The sequence below is a fragment of the Sardina pilchardus genome, chromosome 5, assembly GCF_963854185.1.
Source record: "Sardina pilchardus chromosome 5, fSarPil1.1, whole genome shotgun sequence".
NCBI lineage: Eukaryota > Metazoa > Chordata > Actinopteri > Clupeiformes > Clupeidae > Sardina > Sardina pilchardus.
This window is the reverse complement of record NC_084998.1, coordinates 17,125,032-17,142,168: the sequence shown is the minus strand read 5'-3', so window position 1 is coordinate 17,142,168 and position 17,137 is coordinate 17,125,032. Positions and strand designations below refer to the sequence as shown.

The 17,137-nt window shown below is 45.8% G+C and overlaps 1 protein-coding gene across 1 annotated transcript in view; it reads left to right on the top strand.

Annotated features, from left to right (window-relative positions):
* Positions 1-17,137, top strand: part of nrxn2a (neurexin 2a) — a 156,372-nt gene that overhangs the window by 45,046 nt on the left and 94,189 nt on the right. Inside the window, exons 5-12 of the mRNA XM_062536723.1 lie at positions 292-453; positions 1,898-2,342; positions 3,008-3,391; positions 4,341-4,544; positions 6,531-6,557; positions 10,267-10,386; positions 10,784-11,165; positions 12,595-12,785. Coding sequence (XP_062392707.1) covers positions 292-453; positions 1,898-2,342; positions 3,008-3,391; positions 4,341-4,544; positions 6,531-6,557; positions 10,267-10,386; positions 10,784-11,165; positions 12,595-12,785 — 1,915 coding nt within the window. The remainder of the gene's footprint in view (positions 1-291; positions 454-1,897; positions 2,343-3,007; positions 3,392-4,340; positions 4,545-6,530; positions 6,558-10,266; positions 10,387-10,783; positions 11,166-12,594; positions 12,786-17,137) is intronic.

Genomic DNA, 17,137 nt, shown 5'->3' with positions numbered 1-17,137 from the left:
TCACTGATAGCAGACATAAAAATGGAGACAAACTGGTCTGATCCCATTTCTCCAAATGCTAAAATGGAAGTATCCAAAAGAGAGGGAGATCAATACTTCACACGCTGTTCTAACGATCATCAAAGCTGGTTATTCTGCCAGAGCCTCTGACATGACTTCTTCTCCTTTCTTCTTTTTGGTTTCCTCTGTTCTCTCATTCTTTCTTTCTTTCTTTCTTTCTTTCTTTCTTTCTTTCTTTCTTTCTTTCTTTCTCTCTTCATCTCTTCTCTCCCTTTGTGGATTGACCACTAGGTCACCATATCAGTGGACGGGCTCCTGACCACCACGGGCTACACACAGGAGGACTACACCATGCTGGGCTCTGATGACGTCTTCTATATCGGCGGCAGCCCCAACACCGCTGACCTCCCCGGCTCTCCCATCAGCAACAACTTCATGGGCTGCCTGAAAAACGTGAGTAGCAGTCCTCGGCAGGCGGAATGGAAAAACAGGGCAGAAAGCCTTTTGAAGACCCAGGAAGTCCAATGACAGGCTACTTTGTGAAGAGATGTGTTCTAGGGTAAAAATAGAGCATTATCATTTCAGTGGCTCTACTCTCTGCCCCTGAACCTCAGGAGTTGTATATTTCTTTTACTGATTTCCGTGTTTGATTTTTAATAATCACAAGCCTGCACCTCAGAAGTCAGAAGCTGTATTTCTTTCCGATTTCCGTTTTTTTTTTTTTTTTTTATAATCTCTCCAGCCTGCTTATAATACTGCCCCGTCCCCCCTTAAAGCTCTTCCCCGCCCGTCCGCTCTATTTCCTCGGGCCCACGGCGGTGAGCACTCCCAGGCTGTAAGTCATGCCAAGTTACTGTTGAGCACTGTTCTTTACAACTCTGACAGCCAAATTAAACATTGATTTCCTCTATAGATCCCCGTTCTGGCCCCCCCCCCTCGAGCTCTCCGTCTCCATCTCGTTGACCCGGGGTGGTTATCAATCACCTCCTCATTGCTACGCAGTGAACCTTACTGTAATGCTTCTCTCTAAGTAAACGGTGTTTTAGGGGGCCAACGCCGGAGTTCTTTCATGACTCAGATGTCTGAAAAGCAGACAAAATTAGGCGTCATTGATCCAGGACACCAGAGACATGTTTGCTCGGGTGGAGAGTAAGAGTCGAGGGCAAGTACTCTCGCACTTGAAATTCGCCTACAATATGTCACTCAGTTTAAATGCGTAAAGTCATCAGGGCTTGAACAATTCATTGAAACACCTCTGGTAGGAGATTTGCGGAATCTCAGTCAGGTTTTGGTTTCCGTTCGTGAATGTTTAATGTTCTCTCTCTTTATGCTTGTACTTTTTCCCCCCTTGCTTCTCCCTTGTCTTTGCACCTACGTTTTTTCCCCTTTTTTTCTTTCCTTTGGTGGTGGAAATTACAGAAAGGCGTGTAGTGTGAAATAAAACTGCCTGGTGTATTTTCGGAGACACTCAAGTTCACACCCCGCAGCCAGGCGTCAGTCATCTCTGTGACAGCCACTGTCGCTGGTGTGAAAATGAAAAGCGTGTTCATGTGGCGCGACCCAGTCTTCCATCCAGCCACGGGAAGGGCGGCCCATGTGACCTTAAGAGCCGCATTGTTCTCGTCGCGCAGCTGAGCACCTCCCTTTGATGTGACAGGGGACACAACTATTTATAAGATTGGGAGACAGGGGGCGAAGACGAGGATATTTTGGCTGAAGTGACACATCGTGTGTGCTGAAGTCATTAGGCTCGCTGTCCCCCCCTCTCTCCTTCTCGGTTTGTCTGTCATTCTCTTTATCTCTCTCTCTCTCTTGCTCTTTCTCTCTCTCTCCTCTCTCCTCTGTCTATTCCGTCTTTTCTCTCTCTCTCTCTTTTTGATTCTGATGAATGTACCAGGTGGTGTACAGGAACAGCGAGCTGAGGCTGGAGCTCTCGCACCTGGCGGAGAGGCGCGTGGACGGGGTCACGCTGCACGGCGACCTCGCCTTCCGCTGCGAGGACGTGGCGGCGCTGGACCCGGTCAGCTTCGACACGCCCGAGGCCTACGTCACGCTGCCCAAGTGGGCCACCAAGAAGACGGGCGCCGTCTCCTTCGACTTCCGCACCACCGAGCCCAACGGCCTGCTGCTGTTCAGCCACGGCCGGCCGCAGCCGCCGCGCGAGGCCAAGGGGCTGGACAGGGGCCTGCCGCGCGCCGACTTCTTCGCCATGGAGCTCCTGGACGGCTTCCTGTACCTCCTCCTGGACATGGGCTCGGGCTCGGTCAAAGTGAAGGCCAGCGCCCGGAGGATCAACACGGGCGAGTGGTGCCACGTGGACTTCTACCGGGAGGGGCGCCGAGGTAACCGTGTGCCACATGCGCTACAACTTGTGTTTGTGTTTTCTCTCGTTTTCTGTTATTTTTCTTTCTCTTTTTTCTGTTTTTCAAAAAAATGTCTCGTTTTTTTTTCTTGTTTTCTTTTCATCTCTAATAAAATTCTCCCCCAAATACCATGCAGCTGCTGTAATGAGAAGCCTGTGCTTCCCTCATACACTAGCATCAGATTATAGCTCTTCCTGCTCTTGCAGTTGAATTTATTTTTGCTTTTTAAGCCAGTGTTGGGAGCCAATACATATTTATATTCATCTTAATGCACATCCAGATTTCACACTGCTGTTTTGCTCCTCTGCACTGAATTATGCTCCTATTTGCATATCTTTTTGATATATTTTTCGTATATGACAGTGCATTCCATTTCTTTAAATTGCCTGAGTGTGAAATATATTTCCCATTCAACACACTACACCACTCAGAGACATAAGAATGAGCCATCGCATGTCCATAATAATGTTCTCCCTCTGTGTGTCGAACATTTAACATTAATCTAATGTTTCTCTCCTCCTGTCTTTTTTGTCTCTCTCTCCTTCTCTCCTCCCCCTCTCTCCCTCCCTCCCTCTCTTTCTTTATCTCCCTCTTTTCTGTCTGCCCCTCCATCCCTCTCTCTCTTTTTTTTATCTCTCTCCCAGGCTCTATCTCTGTAAACAGCCACAGCACTCCGTTCTCGGCCAACGAGGGCAGCGAGGTGCTGGACCTGGACGGCAGCGTGTACCTGGGGGGCCTGCCGGGGGAGTGGCAGGGCCTCCCGCTGCCGCCGGACGTGTGGAGCGCGCCGCTGCGCCTGGGCTTCGTGGGCTGCGTGCGCGACCTCTTCGTGGACGGCCACAGCCGCGACCTGCGGCGGCTGGCCGAGCTGCAGAGCGCCCCGGGGGTCAGCGGCTTCTGCACGCGCGAGACCCACCGCCGCTGCGCCGGCGAGCCCTGCGCCCACGGAGGACGCTGCGCCGAGGGCTGGAACCGCCACGTGTGCGACTGCACCGGCACCGGCTACCTGGGGGCCAACTGTGAGACGGGTACGGGGAGAGAGAGAGAGAGAGAGAGAGGGAGGGAGGGAGGGAGGGAGGGAGGGAGGGAGGGAGAGAGAGAGAGAGAGAGAGAGAGAGAGAGAGAGAGAGAGAGAGAGAGAGAGAGAGAGAGAGAGAGAGAGAGAGAGAGAGAGAGAGAGAGAGAGAGAGAGAGAGAGAGAGAGAGAGAGAGAGAGACACACACACACAGTACGGTCTAAGACTTCAGTATCAGCTCTGAGTTGTGACATAAGGGATGCAAGCAGGTCCTATATAATTATAGTGTGCACTACATACTGCGATTAGTGGGTGGGTGGTATGCAGTATGTATGTGTGTGTTTGTGTTTGTGTATGTGTTTGTGTGCGTTTGTCTGTGTGTGTGTGTGTGTGTGTGTGTGTGTGTGTGTGTGTGTTTGAGTGTGTGCATGTGTGTGGCTCTGGGAAGCATAATCTATCGGTGTATCTTTTCTGCCCTCTGGTGGATAAATGCTGAACTGCATACGATTATACACTGAACAGAGAGCTATCTAATTGCTGCTGCATGATAATATGCTGCTACTAGCCTCTAGTGCTGTTGCGTGTTAAAGCACCTTTTCTCCTTCACCAGTCTTCTGTAATATACTGTACATCTGGTCTTCTGGAGGCTCCGTGACTCACATGGGAGCAGGTGTTTGTTAGCCCATGTGTTGTTGTGTTGTGCTGTTGCATCTTATTGCCTCAGGTGGGGGCCATGTGTGTGTGTGTGTGTGTGTGTGTGTGTGTGGGTGGGTGTGTGGGTGTGTGTGTGTGTGTGTATGTATGTGTTTCTTATTGTCTTTGTGTGTGTGTGTGTGTGTGTGTGTGTGTGTGTGTGTGTGTGTGTGTGTGTATTTGTGTATGTGTGAACTTTTGTGCTGTGGCGTTGCGATGATGATGATGATGATGATGATGGTGTGTGTGTTTGTGTGTGTGTGTGCAGAGGCGGTGGTGCTGAGCTACGACGGCAGCATGTTCCTGAAGGTGGCCATGGCGACGGCGATGCACACGGAGGCGGAGGACGTGGCGCTGCGCTTCATGTCCCAGAGGGCCTTCGGCCTGCTGCTGGCCACCACCTCCCGCGAGTCCGCCGACACGCTCCGCCTGGAGCTGGAGAGGGGCCGCCTCAAGCTCACCGTCAACCTCGGTAACCGTCCGACCTCTGACCCCCTTCAGCACGGGGTCAAAGGTTGAATAAAGCGTAGATACTCTAGGTGGATGGGGATAGGGAGCTACCCGTGCCGACAGAGTTCCTCCTGTTCTGGAGGAGGAGAAAAACCTCCATGTCTCTCCAGGGCCCTCATTATCTGTCTTCTTTCTCCTCTCTCTCTCTCATTATCTATCTATCTATCTAGCTGTCTATGTCTACCTATCTATCTTTATCTATCTATCTATCTATCTATCTATCTATCTATATTTGCTCTGTCTATTCTCTCTCATCTATCTACAGTATCTTTCTATCTATCTATCTACTGTGTCTATCTGTCTATCTATCTGTCTGTTTATCTATCTATCTATCTGTCTATCTATCTATATATCTGTCCAGCTCTCTACCTATCTATCCATCTATCTATCTATCTTTCTATCTATCTGTCTGTCTGTCTGTCTGTCTATCTATCTATCTACCTATCTATCCATCTATCTATTTATCTATCTATCTTTCTATCTGTCTGTCTATCTATCTATCTATCTATCTATCTACTGTACCTATCTATCTACCTACCTATCTATCTATCTATCTATCTATCTATCTATCTGTCTCTCTCTCTCTCTCTGCTCTGCCTATTCTTTCTCTCCATCTTTTCAGCCCTTCAATGGCTTATTGTCTGCAACCATGGGAGCAGACAGCCAGTGTGACCGGTTCAGCAGTGCGGCTTTAGTTCACAAATGTCAGATTCCCTCCTGTGCCTTCCTCCTGCAAGGCTTCTGAGGCTTCTCTGACTTCTGTTAGAGCTATCAACATGATTATTGCATTGAAAAAACCTCACCGAGCTGCAAAGTGACACATATTTTTCATAATTTAGTGGCAAACCTTTACATTTATTTATAAGACTTTGTTGCTGCCATGCATTTACATTCAGTACTGACTATTTCCCTCAGTAACTGACTAATATGTTAGCAACTTGTCGTCTTTTTGCATAAATGAGATGGCCCCTCAGCTTTTTTATCACAGTAATACTCACAGATTGGCTGTTTCCGCATCCACATCTGTAGCAGGACTGGTCCCTGGCTGTCTGTGTCCACACTTCTGTTGCGGTTGACAGCCGGAGAACGCCCCAACAGCCAGCGCTAAGGTTCACAATGCACGCGGAGAAAAGGGTAGCTTTTCTGAGAGCACTGAGAGCTGGAGACTCCTGCAGTGGAGACAGTGACAGTGTGTATCTGGGCTCTCTGTGTAAGAGACAGGACCGAGCACATGAAGGCAGACTTGGCCGTGCCATGTAGTGGCTGTGCTTGTCTGATTGTGAAGGTTTTAGCCTGGCTGTTTGTGTGCAGACTGCCCCTCTCTGAAATGTATGTTTCAGCATCTCTTGCCCGAACTCAGGAGAGAACCATACAACCACACTTCAGGACCTACAGTATAGTAAATACTGCACCATACTGTATATACATGTATATATATATATATATATATATATATATATATATTGTAGTGTAAAGAAGACATTCAAATCTTTATTATATTATATTTGTATTGCATTTTGTGTTATATTCACTAGATTAGAGATTATACTGACATTATATATAAAATGACTGTGTACAAATACATAATGGTATTTCTGTACTACTATTAGGACTGAACAGTATTGCTTCTATATAAGAGCATGAAGTACTGTATGTAGGCTAGCTGCAGTAATACGGAGTAGGTGCCCTCTGCCCATGCAGCAGTGTAGGCCTGGTGTGTGTGTGGTTGAGCTCCTGACTGGTGGGCAGTGAGAGAGAGAGAGAGAAAGAGAGAGGGGCTGTTCTGACTCTGAGCTTGTCCCCAGATGGTGGGCTTCGTGCGTAGGTTGATTGCAGAATGCACCTTGAAGGATGTGAAATGTTTTTTTAACTCTCTCCTCTTTTTCTCCCCCGCCTCTCCTTCCTCCCTCGCTCTAACCTCGCCATGTCACTCTCTCTGTTTCACCAGATTGTATCGGGATAGACTGTAACCTTAGTAAGTGATTCTTTTATTTACATGTCAAAAACAAAAATCTTTAATCTACACAAAAACACAAATCTCTCTGTCACTTTCATGTTATATTCCTCCCCTGGTTGGTAAATGATTCTGGAAATCCAATTCTGCTCGTGTTATTCACAGTCAGGCTAAGACTTCTATTCTATTCATGAGATGACTTCTTCCACAATCCATCATGAGGCCTTCAGCTGTTTGTACACACACATACACACACACACACAGATTCACAGAGCACTTCAGTCATCATTCTCTCACCACCCGTCATTATACAGGCCAATAGAACACGCGGCATTTCATGACTAGGCAGTTATTACTGACATTATTGATCACCACGCCCCAGCCCCCAAGGCACTGTGCCCTTAAGACCAGTGCCAGTGGTGTCAAGGTAAGTTATGTTTCATCCGATTGTCGGTGTTGTGCTGTGTAATGTTGTGTGACTGCATTAGGTGTGCAGGCGTTTCAGCTCAAATACTGTAGGTGTGTACAGGGGGCAAGGAGGGGAAAAACATCCGTGGCATTTTCCTCTGCGGCCACCGAGAGGCGCTGTAGCTCCTCGCTGTGGCGGTGGTGATTCTGTGGACTTGTAATGTGCATCACGCACAGAGCCGTCAGACAGAGACTCTTCAGTGGGATGCACTACACTGAATTGCATTGTTCTATTTGGCAGTTCATTTCGATCATTAACAACATCGTGTTAAACCTCATTATAGAATGACTGTGACGTGTCAGTTATTGAGAAGGATACACACGAGAAGGTTTTCAGGGAATTCACATCTCAGTTGAAATTGAGATGGTGGATGGTTTATACTCTGAGGATCATATAAAGAGATTTTTAAGCATGCATAATAGTAGCTGGACATTTTTGACTTGAAAGATAAACACACTACACAGTGCCCGCTCAGTAAGCAACGCTGTTCCCTTTCGGGCTGTCATGTCAGACCTTACATGGTGCTTTATAAGCCTGTCAGACATATTCAGACGGATGGGAGTTTTAATTGCAGGAAAATGTTAATTGACCCTTAAATAGACAGAAATTGACGACAGTTTAACTAAATGATTCTCAATTAGGGCCCTCTGCCATCTGGTTCATGTCCTTTTTCCTGCCGGTTTTGTGCCATGAATTTTAAACAGCTGTATTTCGGATCATCCATTATGAGCTTTGAGTCAGACTACCAAACGACACCACAAAATGCTCTCTGTTAAATAAGATGCCACTGGTTTGCTGATTGAGATCTTCTAACCGCCCTTGATGTGAATAACAGTTACCAGCATTCACATTGAGCTAGTTCATCATATAACCTATTCACATAGAGGTTAGAGGTTTTTAAGTGTGTGTTAGGTCACTCATTCACAAGGCTCATACTCAAAATCCCATATATCTGTCAGAAAAGCCTCATCTGTCTCATTTTAATGACTTAATCGCTCATCAACTGACATTTAACGGTGCAGAAGAACTATGGAACAGGAGCGTTCTGGATCAGTAAAGTGGGGCAGTCAGAAAATACAGTCAAATGTTGAGGTCACCGACAAAGGGTAGTACCTGAAGACCATAACATGTCATAGTGATGAGCTTTGTGTATGTATATGCATCTATGGAATTGTACTGCTGACTACAGTCTAGGTACTGTAGCTTTCATCTGCAAGACCATGATATCAACTTAGTACCATAAAGTTAGAGAACACTTTTCTTCCTGTCCAGTTTGATTTGATGTACTGGTAGTTCATTTACTGTAAATGCAGCCAGCATTAATATGATGGATGGCTTCACAGCTGATTAATTATGCTGTCGCCAAACCTGTTAAAGTCCCATATGTTTGTAAGATGTTAATTTGGTGGAAGATGTTGGCTTGGAAATACAGTGTTTTTGAAAACTCCTTCCAAAAAATAACTCAAAGCCCTTTTAAAGTAGCAGAGCACCAGCTGTTTTCCCACAGATGCGTGTGTGAGTGTGTGTGTGTGTGTGTGTGTGTGTGTGTGTGTGTGTGTGTGTGTGTGTGTGTGTGTGTGTGTGTGTGTGTGTGTGTGTCTTGTCCGTGTTTGTGTCTGTGTGTATCTGTGTGTGTCTGTGTTTATGTCTGTTTGTGTCAGTATGTGTGTGCATCTGTGTGATTCTTGGAGTGTCTCCCCTAGTCTGTAGGGCCTGTGTTTGTGCATGCAGATTGAATCTAGATGGACAAGGAAGACCACATAATGCACAAAGCACACAGTACCACAGCAGCCCACCACTCACACATGAGCTGTCTTCTTAATGCACAAATGACCAAAGGACAGGGTTTGTTAGGGCTGATGTCTTTCCAAATAATTCATCATAGTGGGCTGCGACCCTGCAACAGGCCTCCCTGTGTGCCTTGCTCCTTTCACAAGGTGAAGCAACCCAGCTGGGTGTGTGTGCGCGTGTATGTGCACGTGTGTGTGTGTGTGTGTGTGTGTGTGTGTGTGTGTGTGTGTGCGCGCGCACATCTGTGTGTGCACGTGTGTGCATACGTGTGTGTGTGTGTGTGTGTGTGTGTGTGTGTGATCCCATCTCAAAGGCCACTGCCGTGCACCCAAGCCATTCACCTTGTGTGGTCCCTCATGAGCGTAATCGTACACGCTCTCCCTCCCTCTATCTCTCCCTCTCTCTCTCTCTCTCTGTCCCTCCATCTCTCTCTCCCTCTCTCTCTCTCTCTCCCTCGCTCTCTATCAGACGTCAGAGGTCCCCTGGAGGCCCCCTCTGGCCCAGGCAGGGCCAATTAGATTTCCGTGTGGTGTCAGAACTGCTCTCAGCCCGCGCGTCAGCCTGTTGCTCCAGCTCAGATGGGACTGATTTCATCACGGCGCTGTGGCTCTTGTGACCTATTTATACAGCAGCCATCGAGAGTGGCACAGCGAGTGGAGAATTGACTGAGTCCCCTGCACACACACGCACACACACACACACACACACACACACACACACACACTCCCAAAAGAGTTAGAGTGCTGAGGGAGAGGCAAGTGAGCAGTGCATCACATATGTGCTGTGGAATCACAATCAGTTCGATCACGGCCATTTTAATGGCTTTAGATTCTGGTCCACTGTGCCTGTATCAGGCCACACAAGAATATATAGACCCACTCAGTTGGGAGAATATGCTTTAATGTTTTATGCAGTATGCTGTGTAATGAAAGTAGTCAGTAGTCAGTCATGTTCCCTGAAATCAATATGGCGTGTGTGCTGTGTGTGTGTTTGTGTTTTTGTGTTTTTGTGTGTCTTGTCTCTGCATATGTGTGTGTCTGTGTGAGTGTGGTGAATTGTGTGGAAACAATGAGTCTCTGATCCTGTCCTGTGTGTGTGTGTGTGTGTGTGTGTGTGTGTGTGTGTGTGTGTGTGTGTGTGTGTGTGTGTGTGTGTGTGTGTGTGTGTGTGTGTGTGTGTGTGTGTGTGTGTGTGTGTGCGTGCGTGTATGCACAGGCACACGTGTTTGTGTGTGTGTGTGTGTGCGAACGAACATGGGCACACGTGTGTGTGTGTGTGTGTGTGTGTATGCCCCCGCTGTGTGGGGAGCGTGCTCCGACTGCTGTGCCTGGGCCCGGTGTGTGTGTGTGTGTGTGTGTGTGTGTGTGTGTGCGTGTGGTAGCCAGGCCCCTGTGGGAGTAAATGTGTGCTATTGATAAAGCGCCTGCCCTCTGGCTGTACCGCGTGTGATGGTGCCTCTCCGCCCGGCAGGTAAGGGGCCCGAGACGCTGCTGGCCGGCCACAAGCTGAATGATAATGAGTGGCACTCCGTGAAGGTGGTGCGGCGGGGGAAGAGCCTCCAACTCTCTGTGGACAATGAGACTGTGGAGGGTAAGCAAGCAGGAATACCAAAGACCTCACGCTCGGAAAAGCTCAAGAGCAGTGTACATTTATGAAGCAAATCGTGACTAAAAATTGATAAATCTATTGTCTATTTAATACGTATATAGTTGCTTTATTTGATAGTATGATTGTATATTTATTGTCAGTGAAGGGCACAGGTATTGGTGCTTGTTTTAAAATACTTTAAATGAAATATATACATCATGTTGAAATCTATTACTGTACATCATCCCGTATACATTATATAGATACAGTAGCTGTGCAGTATAAGTAGGGTACTTTATTGTGTTGACTTTATAGTGTGTGCACTTGTGCTTGGTAAATAAGAAATGAGGTGTTTGTGTTCCTGACACACACGGTGAGGTTGCTGTGCTCTTGACACCAGGCCAGATGACGGGCGCCCACACGCGGCTGGAGTTCCACAACATCGAGACGGGCGTGATGACGGAGCGCCGCTTCATCTCCGTGCTGCCCTCCAACTTCATCGGTCACCTGCAGGGCCTCTCCTTCAACGGCGTGCCCTACCTGGACCAGTGCCGGAACGGCGACATCTCCTACTGCGAGCTCAACGCCCACTTCGGCATGCAGCACATCGTGGCCAACCCCATGACCTTCCGGAGCCGCGGCAGCTACGTGGCGCTGTCCACGCTGCAGGCCTACGCCTCCATGCACCTCTTCTTCCAGTTCAAGACCGCCAGCCCCGACGGCCTGCTGCTCTTCAACTCGGGCGACGGCAGCGACTTCATCGTGGTGGAGCTCGTCAAAGGGTGAGCTGCTGTGCTGTACACTCTTAAAAAAAAAGGGTTCTTGCGGTGCTATATAGAACCATGCAGGCTTTAAAGAACACTTAGGGGTTCATTTGATTAACCCTTTAAAATGGTTTAAAGAACCATTTAGGGGTGTCATGTCATATACAGTATGAAGCATGCAATAGAACCATTTTTGGTTCTATATAGCAATTTTTTTTCTAAGTGCACAATGTCTTGTTTTTCTTACAGGCACAGGCCACAAATTCTAACCAGTACAATTGATCAGATTTTGCCTCTTACTGTTTTATATGTGCGTTCAGAAAAACTCAGGGGAGAACATTAGAGAAACAGTGGCATCAGCCGAGCCATATGCAGTTCCAACCAGTCAACATGTTACTTTGGTCGCACAAAAGGCAGGGGTTTTACTTTAGTAGGTGTGAACCAACCAACCAACCAATCAACCATCAATCTCCATGTAGACCTTATTTGATGGGGAAGAAAGCATTGTAATGCATCACACCATTGGCGTTTTTGGGTATTATTTCAAGGTGTTTTGCACCTTGATTCACTTCCTACTCACTCTGGAACAGGTGTAAACGATGTCACATTCCTTGCAAAAACACTTCCTTGATAGCATGCCGCAAAGCGTGGCAGACCTGAGACCTGATCGAGATGCAGAGAGAAAGTAGAGAGGAGAATTAATTGGGTCTAAATAATAGGTGTAAAGAAAGGGGTGAAATCACATCATTTATTAACCAGGTATTGATATCTGCCGTCTGCACGTCAAGGCAAGATCTACAATGGAGCCGCAGTCTTGTTTATATAATTGGCTCTTCCTTGAATAAATATTGCCAAAATAGTGATCTTACAGCGTGATTACTGGACAATGGACAGGACATAATTGGGATGGTTAGCCATTTGCAATCTATGAATCCTAAGAGGAGTTACAGATGAGTGTAATTTGTGACTTGAGGCGTTGAAGGGACTTATAAATTCTTTGTCTCCAAAAGTCCTTCATATTCTCTCAAATCAATACTCACCCGTGTCTTTTGCCGCCAAGGGTTTTGGCTCTTTCTAGGTGTGCACCGACGGTACACTGTTCTGAACCTGACACGATGAGTCATTAGATGTCTGCACACTTAGCCGCATCAGTACTTGCAATTGTGAGACATTAGTGCACAAAATCCGCATCTTGCATCTAGTAGCGTCCTGCTGAAGCCCTACAGTATTTGGAATTTCGAGTACAGTGAGCAATGCAATTTCTTAACTGCAAGCACCAGCGTTGTTGCAGATATTGTTAGTATTTTCAATAATTTCTCCTCAGTGAAGTGTATGATGCACACTAGCGGCACATTTTCATCAGAACAGAATGTGTCATCAAAATGCATACTGTAGCAAGTCTTGACTGCACCTTGGTTCAATTGACACAGGAATTGGCATTTTGCAGGTTCATCCACTATGTCTTTGACTTGGGCAACGGTCCATCCCTGATGAAGGGGTACTCGGAGAAGCCTCTGAATGACAACCAGTGGCACAGCGTCGTGATCTCCCGGGACGACAGCAACGTCCACACGCTCAAGATCGACACGCGCACTGTCACTCAGCATTCCAACGGTGCCCGGAATCTTGATCTCAAAGGTACACCCCCCCACCACACACACACACACACACGCACACACACACACACACACCCTGCCCCCTGCTCATCAAAACATTTCCTGTTTTTGTGTCGGATACAGGATACAGTCCAGTTACCCCACACCAGTATCACATCCCTATGTTTATCAATGACTGCACCTTAGTTCTATTCAGGTAGTTTTAACAGCAATCCATCTGTATCAGTGTGTCTGTGCATTCTGTATGCATGCAGACATCAGCTGCTCACTGCACAGTGTGGAGAAGACCGCGTTGGCCAACCTGAATAAGCTATTTTATTTGGTTGAGTTCTTAAAATACTAGCAGGAAAAAATGATAAGAATATTATACAGACAAATCCAAATGATTGAAAACATTCTAAAAATGAGTCAGAAAAGAAACACTACATGAATACTTGAAAATCAAAAACCTGTACTGAGCAAGAATGACTGCAATGACAATCTGAAAAATGCAGCATGTAAAAACATATGAAGTGTCATGCATTTCTTTGCTGAGGAATAAATTGTTTAGATGCCAAGAAAATGAATAGCAATGTGGAATCTCTGTGTTGCCCTCCAAGGATGTTCAAGGTTCTCTGGATGTAAGTGTATGTCTTTTCACATGCCTTCAGACAATGCCTGTGTTTGAAAATGGAGCACACTACAATTTTCTAAAAAGGAATCAACCTTATTGAACCTTGAACCTCATGCTAGTGGCTCTAGACATATCTGAATTCTCATGTACTGTTGAAAGTTATCAAGCAGTTTATTTCCACCGTCTTCCCTTTTGAATATGAGGATTTTATTTGTCAAAAAAAAAAAAAAAGCTTCTTTGTTGAGAAGAGCTTCTGAGCAGCGTCATTCCCCAAGAACAGATACAGTACTGTACGTGTGCTTAGCAAAACAACTTTGAGTGGATGGTTGAAATAATAACAGGTTGGTGATTACACATGCTGCGTGCGCTCAGTTTTGGTGACCTTCAAGAACTGCCTAGTCTTTAGCGAACATTGACTGACTTACAAAAAAAGGTGCTTTTGAAATATGTGTTTGGCCTTTGGAAAAGAACACCTCACGACACAGCTACCGAGGTATATCACATGATCCTTAACTGTGTTAGAATAAAAAAAAAAAAACGGAAACTAGCATCCAGAATTTCTTGAGGGGCCATTTATGGAAGTCAAAGCTATTTGCTACATTACTTTATAGATTCAGGGCCAGGTTTGAGGATTCTTTTGCCTGCCTTTTATTTTTGTGTGTGTTTGTGTGTGTGTGTGTGTGTGTGTGTGTGTGTGTGTGTGCGTGTGTGCGTGTGTGCGTGTGTGCGTGTGTGCGTGTGTGTGTTTATGTGTTTCAGTGGATGCACACTGAAAACTGAGAATGTCTGCCAGCCAGAGATAAATATTATCCTGACCCTGTCCAGTGCTGATGAAAGAGCCAGGGGTCATTTCTGGCTTACAGAAACCAAACTGGTCCTCCGCCGTCATAAATAGCCATTGGTTACACTTTAAATATATTTTTGAACATGTGTGTGTTGTTTTGAGTGGGCGCTCATTCAACTTCACCACATTTATGCCATATAACCTTCAGAGTTGGAAAAAGTCACTTATGAATGTGGAAATTCTAACACTTTGAGCGGATAATTATTCTATCAGATAGAAATTTGCTGTGTGCTTTTTAAATTGATATTTTTGATATTTGGTATATTGTTATTCTCCCATTGTGCTCTTCCAGCACTAACTAGTCCTGTGAGTGTACACACTTGGAACCCAGGGGATAAAGGTCTGCAGTTTAGTCTTGTGCTGGCTTTTCATGTGAATTACGCACAGATTTCTTGCTCTAATGAAGCACAAACCATTTAGTCTCTGGACTGCAAAGCAACCAGAGAGACCCCCGAAGCCCAAGCCTCATCTGCATTTGCAATGGAATAAAGCAAATTCAAATAATTCCAAAAAACGCGGTAAAAACCGTGTTTTTTATCTGCAGCGGAGTGTGCTTGCTCCAAAGCCCTTTGCAGATCAAAAGAACCGCCTTACAGTATGTGCCAGTCGTAATTGTTCAGGCAATTATGGCTGAGAGAATGGAGAGGATGGCTGCGATCCTGCAGGGTATGCAGTTGATTCTTGTGAAGTGTAAGGGAAAAAAACCCCACAGAGGGCTGTTTCTTTTTTTTTTTTTTTTTTTTTGGATAGTGTTGTAATGCGTTGGAGGTGGTGGTGGTGTGGTTGGGCTATAATTGTTGGTCTATTATAAGAAGATACCTTTAGAGTAGCCTGTGATTTCCAATATCTCGCATGCACCTTGTAGGATATGTGATAAATGGTGGAATAATAAGGAAAGAATAGTGAAAATATGATTGAGAAAGGAAAATACTGTTATTGATATAAACAGCGGTACTGTATTGGTGCTATTCACCTGTTCTTATTAAAATATGCAAAGGTCCATAGAGTGAAGGAATGGCTCGAAGGTTTTCTTAAATACAAACAGAGAAGGTATTGCATTTGTCAGGCCTCATCAGGCCTGTTTGGCCTGAGATGTCAGTTTTCTAATTCAAAAGCAATTTTTGCACCTGAAAGGCACTGATTTGGATCCCTCCCCTCGTGAATGGACACGGCCATCTGCCACTGAAGCCGAGTCAGTAAATGGCCCGACGGCCGAGGAAATGGATAATTCTACGTGTGTGATTGAAGATTCAAATTTAAAAATAACTCACAACAATATATCAGTAATGACCATGTGATCATAGACAGAATAGAGCAATCTTAAAGGTCCAGCGTGTGTGCTTCAGGGGTCATCTGTGAGCAGAAATGGAATACAGTGTACATAATTACTCATAACTGCTCATTAGTGTATAATTACTCAGAGCTATGAATTATGTTTTCATTATCTTTGAATAAGCTCTCATATCTACAGTACATAGAGAGTGTGTCCTCTTCTCCGGGGTATATTGTGCCACTATGAACAGGCCAAAACACTGGCTTCATAGAGGTCTTTTGCATTTTTATGGCACTTGGCCGCCTATGTGCTTGGATAGGGAGGGAATTCAGTTGGTTTTGCAAGTCAGCACCCTCACCGTTAAATCCCACTACTGTACAGTACATCCTTCATCCTGTACCTTTAAGGTGGTGTCGGAGCGTAAAAAGACCGTGGAAAAAGATGACAGCGCTTTTCCATGCCAGTTTCCAGATTATGGGTGTTTTGGAACTGACATGCGGTCAATCACTTGGTCAGTCGTCAGTGAGTTACTTGATTACGCCCCCTCCAGCATCCAGAAATGCATCCCACGATACCTCCTCCTGTGATTCAGCCATTCAGCGCAGGTCCTTTTTGGAACTTTGGATCGCGTGTCGGCGACATCAAAGAGTGCTGCAACTCTCTGTTTCTATGGCCCTGGGAGGTGGCAAAGCTTATACTTGTCTCAAGATTATTTACGTCTGTGATATCCGTAAAAAAAGAACTGTGACTGCATGATTTCAAAACATTCCACGGGGTCCTCTATCTCAGTATTATGGAGGGCCAAAAGGACGTTATCCCTGTACAGAACATGCTGTACTTGTCAGAGATGTTATAGTGCCCATTTAATATGTAATAAAACAGTGGGATATGTGCTGTATTCTGAGGCAGATGAGAGGCAATCAGGAAATAATTGTCAGGAATGTTTGAGCCCCTCCCCCTCCTCGTGTCAGATTAGAGAGAAAACCGAAGTAACAAGCAATTCTGAAGACACGTCAAGATGGAGTAATTATGAAGAGTGTCTTGGAAGAAGGATTTGAAACAATTAAGACGTGTAGCAGGAAAGGTGACAACGGAGCAGCACAGGTTGTAAAGCCATGTAATTGGGCTCATTTAACTTTTAGAGAGAGAGAGAGAGAGAGAGAGAGAGAGAGAGAGGGAGGGAGGGAGAAACTACTGCTTCTCAGAAGCCAATCAAGGACAACAGATGCTGTTGCAGCATGTTCAGGAAATGACCATATGTGTCACTGCTTGTAAGTGGAGACACATTTGTGGGTCTTTCCGCCAAGACTCTGTTAAATTGGATGAAGATCTTTCTCTCAGGCAATGTATCATCTTCCAAGATTTGTTTGTAGTGATATCAAGCCCAAAGGGGTTTCATGAAACAGGAAGAAGTGTCCTCTCAAGCAGCCACTCAAACAGGTATAAAGCCATGGAATGTCTCAACACATCATAGTCTAAGTCAAGCTCAGGAGGGAGTTGCCAGTATCACTTATAAGGCCTAATCATGTCATTGATGGACAATGACCAAAGCAACAAGCACAGCTCTAGTCTGTTGCAATGACCAAAGCAACAAGCACTTGAATTCATTAAAGTCATTGCTTGGTGAGCTGCCAGTTGCCCGTC